The 16,936-nt window shown below is 43.1% G+C and overlaps 1 protein-coding gene across 1 annotated transcript in view; it reads right to left on the bottom strand.

The window, feature by feature from the left end:
* COLEC12 (collectin subfamily member 12) overlaps positions 1–16,936 on the bottom strand; it is a 192,612-nt gene that overhangs the window by 162,295 nt on the left and 13,381 nt on the right. The window contains exon 2 of the mRNA XM_059895426.1: positions 13,090–13,140. Within this exon, the coding sequence (XP_059751409.1) occupies positions 13,090–13,140 (51 nt within the window). The remainder of the gene's footprint in view (positions 1–13,089; positions 13,141–16,936) is intronic.

Genomic DNA, 16,936 nt, shown 5'->3' with positions numbered 1-16,936 from the left:
CTTCCCCAATCCCAGGTGCCTTAGATCCAAAGCTCCTTGAGCCTTTCATATCTCTGAAAGATGAATCTCTTAAAAACAACCACTGTACTGATTTCAGCTAGATTTGAGGAAGAAAGCAATCTGATTAAATAGTCACCCTGAAGCGCAGATGACTGAGTAACCACCTTCCTCTCTATAACTTCCTAGCGTATTTGCACTTCACAAGAGCTCTATAATCTTAACTAAGTTTAAGCACAAAAGAAATTCAGATGAAGCCAGAGGACCTTCCCTGGGTCTTTCTGAAGAAGCAAACAGGGACGTGGGCCCACCTCAGCTAGAGAATTTCAGGTGCTCAGTCTCTCCCCCTAATAGACCGGGAACTCTCTGCAACCCCCGTCCTCAGGGTCGGCTCTAGTTGCTCTGCTTCCTTCTCAGCCCTAGTCCCAGCCGTGGGGCATCTGTCCTGGCTTTGAGTCTGTGCCATGGCTGGATGCTGGATTTGGGGTCCGCGCCTCTCCCTCTCCAGAATTCAACTTTGGAAAATGTTCTTGGTCCACACACAGACGCCGTCGGGGAGATGCCCACCAGGTCATGGGCATTGGTAAGATTTAAGAAAACACCCTGAGTACAACGCGTGTTATAAGCACCAAAGCATATTACTCTTCCGTTCTCAAATGCTTGTTGAGCCGAGGACCTGTCCTAAGTTCAATGACGAACAAAACGGACACTATCTCTGTCCCCAATGTACTTACACCAGGGCTGAGAAAAATACATTTTTTAAAAGTAAGAAATTATAAGAATGCAAGGGTTTGCTCCCTCCCTTCTTCCTGTAATCCCTGGCCCTTGCGAACTAAATCCGATTGTCTGACTCCCCCATCCCACAGCCTGCGGAACTCTATGCTACCCCCACTCTGCTCTCTCTTCCCTTCCCCTGTGGCTTTTCCTTCTTCCTTCTTTCAGCCCCAGGAACCCCAAATCCTTCAGGTCTCCAGCTACATGCATATATACCTAAATCCACACAAGTGCCCAGGAGGGAAAAAAAGACTCTCAATTTATCAGAATATCATTTCTAAGTGTTTGCAATTATAAATAGGAAAAAAAAATTTAATACTCTTCCTTCTTTCCTTCCTTCTTTTTTTCTTCCCTTCATTCAAATGCTGACTCATTCATGATTTTCAAAGTGAGGTTAACTATTTACAAAATGGCAGAGAGGGAAGGAATTGACCTAATAATTTCCCAGCTGGGAAAAACAATCTAGCTCACAAGCTTTTTAAATATACGTGTTCCCACTTTACATAACCATAACCCCTGGTTCTCTCTCTTTTTTTTTTTTGCGGGGGGCGGGGGGTGTATTCTAATACTTGGTCACTAACCCAGGAAGGTGAGAAAGACAGAGCTCCCAGTGGGCCTTCTTCTCAATAAGCGGCATGGCTAAAGAGAGTTTTTTCCTTTGTGGATAACCAGTAGATTTAGGTTCTCATTCAATATGTCTTTCATTAACATGAGAAGCACAAAGAAAAAATTCATAATATGATAAATATAAACAGATCACTGAATTGAGAGAAACTGCCAAATTTTCTTGGGGATTATTAATGGAAGCATTATGCTTTTTATTAAATTTGCAGACATGTGTATCTGAATAATTACCCACTGATTTTATGAAGCTTGGAGGGAATAGAATCTTCCCTTTTTGAGTGTAGAAATCTAGAATAAAGTGAGTTCAAAACACTTAAGCCTAGAAAATGCTTCAATACTTCTAAAGTTATATGAAAGGAACATACAACCAAATGGAAACCCAACAATCATGAGATCACTGACATGTTGAACAAAACTAATGTGAAGAGAAGATAGTTTTCTATCTGCCATTTTTGCTAAATTTTGTATCAGATACCTGGGAAAATATGTCTGAAATAAGGGTACCAAAATACTTATTCTGAATTGTTGGAGTAAGTAAAAGAAAGGGTGAAAAATAACATATATTTTAAAAAATCGCATGTAGCGGCAGAATAGAGCCTTGGATCACATTATAGTTGCACACCCATAACCCAGTATGGCCTAAAGAAGTCTTTGAAATCATCTACACCAACCCCCTTCCTTTGCAGACCAGCTTATTTGAGACCCAGAGAGTTTACATCATTTTGCAAAATTCACACAGCTAGTGAACTGTAGGAAAAGAAAGACTACAATTCTGATCTCCATGCTTCCAATTCAGAACTCTTCAAATACCCAGTGATGCACACACATGCACACACACACAGTATATACAGACGTGTGTGCCTGGGTAGACAGAGAGAAAAAGGAGTTCAAATGAAGTACTGAACTCAATTTTTTAAAAAAATCTGGTTCTCTTTCCCCGATGAGCATTTATGGAACAGTTTCTAAGTGTCAGGCAATGTGCTAAGCATTTCACTTCCCTTAAATAATCTTCGACGTGCCCTCTCTCATGGGTAGTGTTGTTATCCCTCTTTCCATAACAAACAAACGAAGGCTTAGTGGAAATTTATGTGTTTAAGGTCACTCGGGCCCTCTGTGATCCTTATTCACTGTTTACAGGAGGTACGTTTTGGTCCATCAAAAGTGGACCAAATATGGGAACTCCCTGGTGGTCCAGTGGTTAGGACTCGGCGCTTTCACTGAGGGGTCGTGGGTTCGATCCCTGGTTGGGGAACTAAGATCCCACATGCCCCGCAGTGCGGCCAAAAAAAAAAAAGTTGAATAGTGAAGGATTCTAAACAAAATTATCTTACTACACACTTACTGAATTGTGTTTTCAATGCACAAAGCTGCTGTTAATAAGCAGAGCAGGTTTACGTGGCAACAGTTTGGTAACAGCTGAGTCCACGGCATGTACACCATCTGGAGACGGAAATTACCTTCCAACCTTCTCTCACCGGCTTATATCAAACAGGTTCTCACACCTCGTCCTGAACCTTTTCTGGGGGACAAAGGACAGGGACTCCATATACGCCCTCTTCCTATGCACAAATGGGAGAGGCGGGTGCAAAGGAGAACCCCCAACCTCATCCGAAAACCACTCAAGTCTTGCCAATACTGAACTTAGAACAGCAGAAAGAAGAGGCGGCTTGCACTCCGTCTGGCATGTGGTGCCCTCTATTGTGCCTTTGGAAATTCTGCGGGTGGGAGGGGAAGCAATTCGTAGGGTTGGCTGATATTTTTCTTTTATGCAAATACACCCCTGTTGGAAAACTCTGCTTTCCATTACACTTGAAATTCCCAAAGGCAAAAGGCCATGTCTCCCTTCTTTATTGTGCATAATACCCAACACATTATGGGTGGTTAATAAATGTCACATCGCTTTCATTCTGCATTGACTGAGAGTGACATTTTCCCAGGAGTTTTGCTTGCTTCAGTTTCTCAGCAAATCTCACAAAATGCATACATTTCCCAGAAAAAGGGCACTGTTTAAGGCCAGTGTTCCTTGCTTGAATATCTTCCCCAGATTCCCATCAACGCTTCACTCACCTTATCCCTGGGCCAATGGATTTCCCCCCTGTTCTCCAGCTGTTTTACTCTTTCTATGCCCACCTGCAGAATTTATATGTAATTCTCTGACACCCTATTTTATATCACTTCCATCACAAAGTAGCAGCCCTCTGTTCTATGTCTACCTTTTCACTCTTTGTGGGGAGCCTTTGATGAGGCTTATCAGCTGGGCTATTCCTAGTATAAACATTTTTAGGAGAAAAATTTTGTTTTCATAAGGACTTTTATACCTGTTGTTTTCTGAGAAATTTTTAAAAATGCATTATAAATGTTGATGATAAGGAATAAAAGAGTCAAGAGCAGAGACCTTGTTTATTCATCTTTGTACCCCAGTTCATGGCAGTCAGTGAATTCTTCTCAGAATGAGAAGCATTCCTATTTCCCCTCAGTTGTTTCCAAAAGTGATTCAACAGTAGACTTCTATGTAAAACGTGAGGCAGAGCAATCAATACATTTTGATATTCCTTATCAAATGGCCCCGGTCAAATATTAAATATGAGATATCATGAGGATGTCCTCTTACAAGTACAAAATAAAACCCAAAGGGAAAGAATATGGTTCTCTCTCACTCATACTGCTTTGAATGCTTGAGCTTAGACTGAAGATTCAAAATCGAAAACGTCAGCAATGATTTTTACCTATACAATTTCCTCCTTCACAGAACAAGATGGACATGTTAGAAAGGTTATTTCAAATATTAGAGAATAGAGGGCATCTTTAGGCATTTGGATAAGAATGTAGTCTGGATTTTTTGCCAGAACTTTTGCAGACTTCTAGTTCCATTCTCCTGTTTGCCAACAAGCCTAAAATCCTTCATCTTCATCTTTCAGCATGTGAAAGAAATTGATCTGTATATGGAAATATTTACACCAATGAAGAAAAAAAATAAAACAACACCCTAGTGTATAAAAGAGAAGACTGTTTCAATCAGGGCCAAATGTCAGTTTTCAAAAACGTATAAAAAGGATAAAAATGAAATATCAGAAGAAGCAGAAAGTGTTTATAGTTATGACTCAGAACAGAAGACCAATTTCACAATGTTTCCTGTGGCAGGAGTTGTATTCACTGAGATTTGGGACTGTCTCCTTTTTTTTTTTTTTTTTTTCAAGTTCCTGTTCTAAAAAAAATTGTTTCTTCCAAATCTGCTGAACACTACTGAGAAAACTAAGCTCCAAGAAAGCAAAACAACTTTTGTTCATTCATTTATTCATTCCCTTCTCTATCATACTGATCTCTTGTCTTTTGAAGGTTTCTCTTTTTATAAACTGTCAAAAACTAAGAACTCTTGGTGCTTGAGAGTTCAGCACACAGCAGCTCCATTTATGACAAAATTCCAAATCATAAAAAGAAACTTGCAGCTATTTTGTGAATGAACTGAATTTTTCAACATGTTATATAAAACATGATAATTTATATGTGGAACAAATTATAAATAATAATTGGTCAGATTACAATTAAATTGTTATTTAATAATCATTCATCATCTAATTTAACATTAAATTATAAATGTAACAATATTACATGTTATAATATACATATTATGTATTTATAATAGTCTATATTATGGATATTAACTTATACATAATAACAGCGGTCAGAGTGCTTAATTCCTCACCATACATTTTGCCCCAAACGATGAGCCCAAGCCACCCAGAGCCAGCCCATTCCCTTTGTCCGCAACTGATTTAGGAAAAGACTGACTCAATGTTGGCCAATGACATGCAAGGAAAAGTCTCTGAAGGCCTTCTGGGAAAGCTTCCCTGCTTCCAAAAAGACATGGGAACCCAAGACTGTCTGTCACCCACCTGGAACTGCCACAGCCACCTTGTAACCATTTATGTGACTTCTCATGATGCACCATCTGTGTGTCTTTCTGTGTGCAAGGCGCTGCTCTAAGTACTAACTTTGTGAGTTCTCACGAGAGTCCTACAGGCAGATACTATAATTACCCCCGTCTTTTAGACAAGCACACAGAGGCCCTGGGAGGTTAACTGGTCTGAGGCTATCTCACCAGTAAGCGGCAAAGCTGGAAGCTGAGCAGAGGCAGCTGACTCTGGGGTACATTCCCTCAGCCAGGAGGCTGCTACGTCACCTCCTGCTACGTTACCTGCAACGTGCTCTTAGCCCCCCGTGCTCACGACCTTCCTTACAATATATTCTTTGCTGGTGGCCACCAAGACTTTCAATTAAAAAAAAAAAAAGCCATGCAAGGAAACAGACTCTTTTGATATTCTCTGAACAAAGTATGGCCCTTATGCAGAGCAGAGAATGCAGGAGTGAGGGCAGCAAGATTTCTTTTTCTTTTCTTTTTGTTTTTTTTCCCTCAGACAGGCTCTGTATTTTACTTTAATTTTTTAAATTAATTTTTATTGGAGTAGAGTCGACTTACAATGTTATGTTAGTTTCTGCTGTACAGCAAAGTGAACCAGTTATACATATACATATATCGACTCTTTTCTTTAGATTCTATTCCCATGTAGGTCATTTCAGAGTATTGAGTAGCATTCCCTGTGCTATACAGTAGGTTCTTATTAGTTATCTGTTTTATATATAGTAGTGTGTATATGTCAATCCCAATCTCCCAATTTAGCCCTCCCCCCGCCTTACCCCCTGGTAACCATAAGCTTCACCTAGCACATATTCAAGAAAGGATACTGAAGAAAAGATGCTTAATGCTTTCTTTCACATGAAAATAGAAAAAAAATCATAATCACGTGGCCATGTGGTGTTGAACAAATTTTTACTGATGAGCAGAAAGACGAGGCAGGGAGGATGTGAGCTGCCCATTGAGAAGCTCTTGATGGAAAAGAAGGGAAACCCAGCTGAACACTGTTGGCAGGGGAGATTGTGAATATTATCTCTAATGATAGAAAGTAGGAAATCTCAGGTTATTTAAAAGAAGTAACAGCCAGCAAACCCTTTCTCTCAGGTCTCAGGAGCCCCACTGCTTGACTGGAAGCATGGGGAGAGGGGCCCCGTGAGCTGTTCTGAATCTCTTTGGCATCTACTTCTCCACATGCCGTTTGACCCCCAATTCTCATAAAACCAGAAATATCTACTCCATTAGGATTTGCAAAGCCAAATAAAGAAGACTCTGCCACTAAGGAAGCAAATGGCTTTGAAGAGAAACCCCACAGGGGCACCAATTCAGCCTCTCCTCCTCACTTATCTCTCTGCCCAGGGTCAGTCCTTTGCCTGGCGTGGTACCCTTTCCATTTAGAGATGTTTGGAAAAGGTGCTGTTGAAAGGACAGCCTCACACTGGGCTTCTTTAGTCATTCCCCACAGGAAATGATGGAAATTCCTGGCATTCTTATCAGGGAAAGGGGTGAACTCTGCTGGTGCCGGTCTGGAAGGGCTGTGTGGAGACGAATGCAGGGAGCCCTCCTTTATGGTTGGAGGTGGATGACTTCAAAGCGGCACCTTCTCCAAATCCAAAGGTGAACCAGGCTTCTGGGAAGAGTCCAGGGAGAGCAGAGACAGGCAGCCTGGTCCCCAAGCCCAAACATCCAGAAGAGGGGGTGGCCAAGTGTTTATGCTGGGCAGCTTCCCAGAGAGAGTTCATCATCCTCTTGGTCAACTCTTGCAACCCTCTCTACACTGAAAGCAGAAACTCACCATGTGTGTCAGAAGGAACCTTTCTTTCTGGCTAAGCATACCTGTGTTGCTAGTTTTCAGAAGCCCAAGTGGTCCTCTGCACTTTCTAGACATTCACTGCTTCAAGCCCTCTTGCGAAGACACAGCTCCATGATTTAACTAGAGTCCCTGATTTGAAGTTTCATACGTTATCTCTTTGGAAGGCGGGTTAGGAAGGGGGTGGGGGAGATGATGAAAAAAAGGAGCAGGGTCGGGGGCGTTCTGGGGCAGGGCTGGGTTCTATTCCACACAGATCTCTCGGGCTGCTCCCACACGCCCTGCACTGTGCAGGTTAAACTGTTAAAAATATTCTTGCTAAGCCAAAATTATTGTCCAAGGGAAGAAAGCCTGTGTGAAACTATAAGTAGAGGGAGGCCTGTGAAGTTGCAGGTAAACAAAACTCACTTTTTCTAAAAAAAAAGTCAAGAACTGACTCTGGTGAACACACTTAGGAAAAGGCATCCGGTACACCTTTTTGGACTGTTACCCTTATGTAATTTTTCAGCAGTTCTCTTAGAATTTTTCTACTTAGTTTTTACAAAAGATTTGAGTTCTACTCCATAGAATACGCTTCCTTGTACTTTTTGCTACTATTTCAGAGTTTGCAATTTTTGAGATCTTATTCTCTCATAGCTATTAACACTCCCTATTGCTGAGCCCCAAGGAAGCACTTTTGTCAAAGCTTTGTTCGTCAAACACAAACAACAAATGTTTCCAGCTGCCCCCAGTTGCTCACTGTCAACCCTTAAATCTACCCACGACGTTCACAGACGGAAGGAACCACGTGCCTCTGATTCCTGCATCAGTCCAACTTCTGACACCCTATTATTACACCAGGTCCTACTCCAAAGATAATACAAGAGAACCCAATACAACCAATGAAACAAAGTCAGTCTTGTCCCCCCACCCCGCTTCCCCCCAGCACAGAAAAGGGGCAAAGCAGGCTCCAGAGGGAGGGCCCAGGACACCCAGGGTGGTACTCGCCATTAGGCTCCCACACTGCCCACCAGGGTGCTGGGGCAGAGAGCCATGTCCCCAAGCCTTCTCGCCTCTCCCAGCTTTTAGCAGGAAAGCAGGGGGTGTGATGCAGCCAGAATCCACGAGGCTGCAGGACATCAGAAGGTTCCAGGGGCTTACTAAACCCTAGTACCATGTTCAAGCATCAGGATCAAAAGGTTCAAGAAGGAATCTGATAATAGGATATTGGTCAACATTTATGGGATCCTCACAGTGTGCCAGGCACTGTGCCAACCCAGCAGCATGTTTAATTCCACAACAGCCCTATGGAGTTGGCCTGTGATGACCCAAACTTTACAAGTGAGGAAACGGACTTCACAGCTTTGGATAATCACGTGCCCAAGGTCACATAGTTGGTGAGCGCTGGAACTTGCATCCAAAGCCACCCACCTGGTTCCAGCACCCACACACCCAACCACTGCACCCCACTGCCTCCCGAAAAGATGACAAGCAGCCATCAAATATGAAAGATGACGCCTGGCCTGTTGGCCTCATGGAGTCGTGGGGAATGAAAACTACATTAGTATGTCCTTTGGGAAGATAAAAGTGATAAGCAAATGTGAGCTGGATTTGTTGCCATCATTTGTCCGTGGGTTAAAAAGCAGGATCTGGAAGTCACCCTTCTTCCCACACTTCTCCCGTTCTCTGGAACTGTGATGCACTTATCCCTTGGAGCTGAAATGACATTCTGCCTTCCTCCTACTCTATCATTTTAATGGAAAAAAAAATTTTTTAACTTGAATGCACTCATGTTAATCACATGACTAATCAGAAGATTTCAGAAGACATTTTTGGAGCAACTTATTGCAAATTCCAAATTTTATGAATTCATATTTGTCCCGTAGAATATGAATGAATTCTCTTTCCCTTTCTGCTAACTATAATAATTAAGGATACTAGAGCCATGTGTGATATTTTTGAAGAAAACAGTAACTGGGAAATAAGTAGAAAGATATCATTGTAGTATACATCATATTTTATCCATAGAAAATAAAACTTTATATACTGGTACTCCATGTTCCAGAGAATGAATTCTGCCAAACTGTAACTATAGTTACATCCCAAATTAATCAGCTCTGCACACTGAGACCAAGAAACGCTGACCTGCAGAGCCTGATGAAAATTTGAAAATGCTCACTTCCTTAACCTTTCAAAGTTTACCCTCATCAAAACTTTCATCAGAGGAGCAGATAAGTGCATACCCACCAGATTTAACTTCATCTCTTCTCCAGACACCTGCCCAGAACCTTGGGAAAGGGGCTAACAAGCAGGACATATAGAGAGATGGAAGAAAAATAGAAGCCTTGGTTGAGACCAAAATGTAACAATGAATTCTTGACTAGACAAGGGATGACCATCTTAAAATAATACCATCACATACTAGATTACTGGAGATGATCACCCATTTTGCTCTTTATTAAATATTATACTGAATTTGAAAAAGGACAGTATTATTATGTAAACAAGCCTTGACTTTATGTATCATATGTTTCTGAATAACTATATATGAATAACTTTGGAAACAAGCTACCAGACAATTTGCTAAAATAGTGGCCCCTTTGCCCTGCAAATAATTAATCCCTGGTTCATCTGCAGCCTAAATTCAAGCTGTGACCACTGTATTTGCACAAACAAGACATACCTAAAATTAGACAATAACTAACCCCTATATGTTATCCAGTCTATTTTGCAAAAATAAAAGCCAATGATATTACCATGTTTATCTTTATATCTCTCTTCAGGAATGAGATTTCAGACCTGTCGCATTTTGATATTTGGCAGAGGCTGGACCAAGACGTCTGAAGAGTGTAACAGCCTCAAATCTCAGGAAAGTGGCTACACCACCCTTGTTTTCACAGTGCTGCAACTTCGAAGCACTGGTCCATCTGCTATCCTTCTCAGTCTCACCAAAGGCTTGTGAGGTAGACTTACTACCGTGGCAGGTGTCACTCTGCCCACAGGGCAGATGCAGCACTGAGGCCCACAGTGTGGAAGTGACTCAAGTCACAGGAGTAAGTAGGGGCGGGGCCGACAGGACTGCCTGGTCTCCGGATGCCTCCCACTCACCGCCTTTCACCAACTTTGTCTTCCTTTAATGGTTAAAGTTGAATCATACCTGAAGGAATGGGTTCTTTGGTCCTGCTGCTTTCAATGACCAGCCTTGGCCACACCTTAGGAACTAGAAACCCATTTATCTTCTATAAAACCAGGTGCAGAGTCCTAGGCCCTGTGAAAGTGATGAGGTCTCCCTGGTGGAGCCAGACTGGTGTCAAGCCCACTTTAAGATTCCAGAACTGCAGGGACACTTCTAGGACACAGGAATTGAGAGGTCACCTCAATCTCACTGTTGGACCCTTCCTCAAAATTACGCTAGCCTGAGAGTTAGAAGACCCAGCATCCAACCCAGCTCCGGCTAACCTGCTTGAGCAAGGACTTGATCTATCTGGGCCTCACCTTCCTTATCTGTAAAAGTGAAGGCCGAGGGACTTGCCTGGTGGCACAGCGGTTAAGAATCCGCCTGCCAATGCAGGGGACATGGGTTCGAGCCCTGGTCCGGAAAGATCCCACATGCTGCAGAGCAACTAAGCCCATGTGCCAGAACTATTGAGCCTGCGCTCTAGAGCCCGCAAGCCACAACTACTGAGGCCGCGTACCACAACTACTAAAGCCCGCGCGCCTAGAGCCCGTGCTCCGCAACAAGAGAAGCCACCACAATGAGGAGCCCGCACACCGCAACGAAGAGTAGACCCCGCTCGCCACAGCTACAGAAAGCCCGCGCACAGCAATGAAGACCTGACGCAGCCAAAAATTAATTAATTAATTAATTAATTTTTTTAAAAAAAGTAAAGGCTGATATAAATCATCGCAAAGCCTCTTCCATTTCCAAAATTCTACTCCACCCCTATCCATCACTGTGCCTAAAAGCTGAACCCAAGAATTCTCAGCCTCGGGATGTCTCTCTCATAGCTCATTCCAAAGTTTCTCTTTTAATTTCATTCCTCTCTTCTTCTACTTGTGCCACTTGGTATCACTCTCTCCACGTCTCCCTGGTTCTCCAATATTTGTACGTTGTTATCATGTCTCCCCTCTGAGTCATCAGTTTATGGTTTCCACACACAATTTAACCACCATAAATTAAATCCTTTCAGCAACTTACTATGTTTTTGTGTTTTCCACCAAATCCCTGCCCATCTAGCTAGTTACAGGATCATGAAGTTTTAAATAAAATTTCTCTCAAGGTCACTCTTTTCTCTTGGTTCTTCATATTTCTACCGATTTCTGTGTAGAGATTTGAAATCTGCTGATCTCCAAAATACACAGGCACGTCAACATTTATTCTGTCTTATCTTTACAAGTTTGATTTTCCTCTTTATTTCTGCCTTTTAATTTCTGCTTTATTTTTTCTTTCCTTTATAATGTCTGGTTTCCTCTTCACTCTTATGACAACCTTCAGTGAACCCACGATGGGAAAGCAGAATAACACATGGTACCAATGCAGAAACAAGTCATTGTGCAGATAAAGAACAGTAGCATGGGGGAGGGGAGAGCATGGTGGGCAGAAGCCTCTCTGCCAGCACATGAACGGAGGGGCCGTGGGCTTCGTGCCACTGCATTCTCACTTTAAAGCCCTATTTTTTGTCCCAGAAAGAAATGCAGAAGTGTGTATCCAGAAGGAAAAATGCTAAAGCAATGAGGGAGCCAGAGCAGCTGGGGGATGTTAAATTTAATCAAGGTCCAGCCAGGATTTTTTTTAAGCAACAGGAAATAGATTTATTCCCTTTCATATTCTCTCTCTCTCTCTCTCTCTCTCTCTCTCAGACACACACACACTCTCATTCTTTTCTCCTCTATCCTCTATTCCTCATTTCCTCTGACCAAGGCACAGAAACGGGCTGGACAGAAAAACCTCAGTTCCCTTGAACTGTCTCTGGAACTTTGTAATGTTTTCACTGGCAGTTTGAGGCCCAACTGCAGATCCTGGGAAGTGTGGTCAAGGACAGAAGAGCATCCGTGAGTAGGCAGAGAAGCGTGGATTAGTTCCCTGTGGCTGCTGGGACAGATCACCACAAACGGGGTGGCTTAAAAGAACACAGATTTCTTCTCTTACGGTGTGAGAGGCCAGAAGTCTGAGATCAGCTTTAGTCAGCTGAAATCAAGATGTTGGTGGGGCCGCAATCCCACCAGAGTTCTCTGAACAGAAAATGTTTCCTTGCCTTTTTCAGCTTCCAATGCCCACCTGTATCCCTTGGCTTGTGGCCCCTTCCTCCACCTGCACAGCATATCACTCCAATATCTGTTCCCATCATCCCATTGCCCTCTTTTCTCAGCAGTCAAATCTTCCTCTCCCTCCCTCTTATAAGGACAATTGTGCTTGCATTTAGAGCCCACCCGGATAACCCAGAATAACCTCCCCTGCTCAAACTCTTAACTTGATCACATCTGCAGAGCACTTTATGCCATATAAGGTAACATTCAGGTTCCAGGGATTAGGATGAGGATATCTTCAGGGGCCACTGTTCAGACTACCTTGGAGCACCTGTGTCTAGCTGGGTTCCTGAAAAAAGTCTTCCTCTCATTTCTCCACTGACACTAAGTTATGAATATGGGGACTGAGGAAAAAGGGAAAAGATGTTTTCTAAATCTCAAAATAGAGAAATGCCTATCTTGTCACAGATTTACCTTTCCCACCATATTTTGCCTGTTAAGCCATCAGGTTTGTATTCAGCCAACCCCCCTAAGCATCCCATCACTTCCCCATGCCTGGGCGTAACTCCTGTCCCACTAGCCTCAGATTCTCTGAGAAATCATCCACCTGTTATACAGAAACTCAATTTCCAACCAAAATTGGGCCTCAGAGGCACACATGTTCATGTGTGTCAGAGGTCCAGCCATGGTCATGTAACCATATCCCAGATGAAGCACAGAGAAGGAACAGAGCTTTGTTAGAACTCACCAAACCGCTTGTAACCGAAGGAATGCACCTCCTCCTCCTCTGCGAAGTCGTCTGCGGGAGAAGAAAAGACAGAGCATTAACCACAGTGAGGCCAGAAGTGCAGGGTCAGTGCTGGACTCAAGTTCAGCAGTCTCCACCTGCTCCACCCTCCCCTCGCCCACCACGCTCCTCACGTGGCTGTTCTTCTGCTCCTGGAACATACCACGCTTTCTGAGAAAGACCACAGTGTCCCTGCACTGGCTGTTCCCCCTGCCTGGAGTGCTCTTCCTCCTGTTCCTCAGGCGACTCCTTCTAATTCAGGTCTCAGCTGAGGTATGGTATCTTCGAGATGCCTTTCCGGACCACCACCCAGCCACTCTGTGTCAAACCATCCTATTTAAATATTACTCTCTGGTATCATCCTCATTTATGTGTGTGTGTGTGTCATCGTGCATGCTGTGAGCAGAAATTTTTTTCTGTCTGACTTCATGAATGAATCCCATGTACCTAGAATGGTGCCTGTCAAAGAGCGGAGGCTTAATAAACTTGGGTGAATGAATGACTGAATAATCAACTGTCCAAAGGGTCAAGTTATCTTCACGTAACTGAGCCTAAAGCCCTCCTTTGCAGATGCCAGGCTCTGGGGTCACCTCTTCCACCAACTGTGGCATCTCAGGAGCCCAGCATGCCTCCTGCAAGGACAGGCCAAATCCTTCCCCACTCTCCTTCCACTGGATAACTGGGACTGACGGATGGTTTCCCAGTAAATGCATTTCAAAAGACAGACTTGCTTGGGAATTCCTAAAGGTAGGGAACTGGAAACAAGGGCAATGTTATGTCAGCCACGCTTTCTACCAAAAGCCCAAATCCCCCCCCTCACATGGACACGGTGCAATTCCTATGACACTGATAACGAACTTGTCATTTCACACATCTGCCAGGTGTGGGTGTGCAATTAAAGGATACTTTTGATGACAAGTCAAAGTGTTAAGACCAGGCCTTTCCAGGGAGACCTAACCAATTCTTCTTTTTTTTTTCTTTTCTATTATGGTTTATTATAGGATATTGACTATATCCCTGTGTTACACAGTAGGAACTTATTGTTTATCTATTTTATATATAGTAGTTTGTATCTGCTACTCCCAAACTCCTAATTTATCCCTTCCCCACCCCCTTTCCCATTTGGTAACCATAAGTCTGTTTCCTATGTCTGTGAGCCTGTTTCTGTTTCATAAATAAGCTCATTTGTGTCACATTTGAGATTCCACGTCTAAGTGATATCATATGGTGTTTGTCTTTCTCTGTCTGACTGACTTCACTTAGTATGATAATCTCTAGGTCCATCCATGTTGCTGCAAATGGCATTCTTTCACTCTTTTTTATGGCTGAGTAATATTCCATTGTATACATGTACCACATCTTCTTTATCCATTCATCTGTCGGTGGACACGTAGGTTGCTTCCGTGTCTTGGCTATTGTCCAACCAATTATTCTTGAGTTGGTCACCATCACTGCACCTGCACCCAGCTTTCCCCCCACATGCAGTTCAGTTCAAAAGTGCTGACTCTGCGCTCACTATGGACCAGAGATTGCCAGGCAGTGGGGTACACAAATGAGTGAGACATGGTTCCTTCCCTCAAGAAGCTGACAGGCTTTCAAAGAAAAGAGACATGTAGGGAGGAAATAGAGCCTCTGTGATCATCTTTTTCAGCCCACAGATGGGACACAGGGCCTGGCTATAACCGAACCTTGAAATGTGGAAAAACCCACGATGTGTGATATCTACCACACAGTGTGCTGAACCTCAGCACACTAGTTTGTTATGAAGTGTTATGAAGACATGTGTGAGAGAACAACTACTCCTAAGACAATGGAGAAGTCGGAAATCTTTGTATTTTACCATGTTTCCTTATTCAGAGAACAGCGAAGAGATCTTGCTTGGAATCTAGAAATCCAGGTTTTCATGATTCAAGTCGTCTTCTTCTGGCAAGGATTAAAGCTTTAGTTCTTTCTAGATGGAAGAACGTGCTTACAAGCAAAAGAACAGCACCTTTTTCTCTCTGACTCAGTGATTAGTTAGTTCGACAAATACATATTAAGCCCCTAGTCTGTGCTGGCTTTCCTAAGTAATTCTCCCACTAATGCCTGCAAAGTCCGGTCTAGTCTCAGTTAAAGAGAAACCCTTATCTGCTTCTTCTGCTTAGAAATCCATGCATTCATTTATTCACTCAGTCAATAAACAGGTGTTTATAGACCAGTGGAGTTGATGGGACATGAACATAGGTAACGATGCCACCCAGACGTCAGCTTCCCCTGCCAGCTCCAGGCCCTCCGCTGCAGAGACACATCCGCAAAAGAATCTGCTCACATGCACACGCTGTGGGCCAAGGAACCATCATCACTGAAGAACTCACAGTGGAGACAAAAAAACAGATTACACTGTGCTCCCGGTAGCAAACAGCTTAAAACATTAGTGTTCTCCCTAAAGCTTCTTTTCAGCAGACCTACCATTAGTTTGTTTGTTTGTTTTCTTTTTCCTCTCTGGTCTTTTTCCCATGCAGCATTTAGTCTGACTGACTCCTCTCTCCTTCCTGAAATTTCCCTGGGAACTTCAAATGTCTCATATTTTTGTTATTAAAGCAATTCAGTGCTGCCTCCAAATTAACCTACTCAAACCCATTAGGGGTTCGAAGAAACAAAGGTTTTTTTTTTTGAAACAAAGGCTTTACAGGCGACCCCTAATACAGGACTCAAAGAGGATGTCCTGCTTCTTAACCCTCACCCCAAGAGGATGAGAAATTCTTATAGCAGCTCCTAAAAGAATACAAATCTCTGTCTCATCCAACTCTATAATTAGATACTAAATCATATGAGACATGAGGGGTACAAAGGACCCCAGAGAACGTCTTACTGGGATTATCAGGGAAGGTATCATGGAGAAGCGTCTTAATCTTTCCTAGTGTTTATTCTTTGGAGGGAAAAAGAGAGTTACTGCCTACCATATCCCTTTCTTGGAAATTCATAGCAACTTTGGAGCCATTAGAGACTCAGGGATGTGCTGAAAGAGAGAGAAAAAAATTGTTCAACTTTGTTTCACTCAATGTTTTCAAGAGTTGACTTATCACATCCTTAAAAGTTGCGTCGAGTTGGGCACGTAACGCCAAGTAGACATTCCATTAGTGGAGGTGTCCCCAGAGCCCCGGCCAGATTCCCCAGCTGTGCAGATTAGCAAACAGCTGATTCAGGCTGGTGATGCAGTGAGACATTTCAGGAACGGAGAAAGAGAAAGGGGCAGGAGCTGATGGGGCTTGCGGCTGTGTGGACAGCCACATCAGACTACAAGAGTCACAGGAGAGAGGAGGAGAGGTCAGCGGTTCCCAATGCCTGAAAGTTTGAGAGGGTGAAAGACTCCAACAGGGCCCACATGGCTGGCAGATGGGTTTAAGGAAGAAAAACAGCCTGATATTATGTGCAAGGTTATACTTTGTTCTCAAAACCTTTTCCTCACACTGAGTGGACCCATGCTAAATGCATCCTGGATTTTCTTTATAGTACCAGGGGCCTGCAGAGGTGATGGGCTCAAATAAGGATATTATCCCTCAAGGATATCCAGTCACCTTTGCAACCTGCCACTTTTCAAAATCTGTCTCTGACACAATCTACGTCACATAACTGCTACACTCCAACATGAGCAAGGATTTTGTTAAGATTTAAGACCTCTAAGTTCTGCAGTGGCCATAACTTGATCCCTGCTTCTGACATCAGTTAGTCTGCAGGGAAGAAGTAACCTTAACATCCTAAATAACAAAACGTGTTTAATTGGAGATTTATGTCTACAGGCACGTACTTTCCTGGCTGCCACAGCTGT

The sequence above is a fragment of the Balaenoptera ricei genome, chromosome 14 (assembly GCF_028023285.1).
Source record: "Balaenoptera ricei isolate mBalRic1 chromosome 14, mBalRic1.hap2, whole genome shotgun sequence".
Lineage (NCBI taxonomy): Eukaryota > Metazoa > Chordata > Mammalia > Artiodactyla > Balaenopteridae > Balaenoptera > Balaenoptera ricei.
The sequence above is the reverse complement of the archived record's forward strand: the minus strand, read 5'-3'. Positions and strand labels throughout refer to the sequence as shown.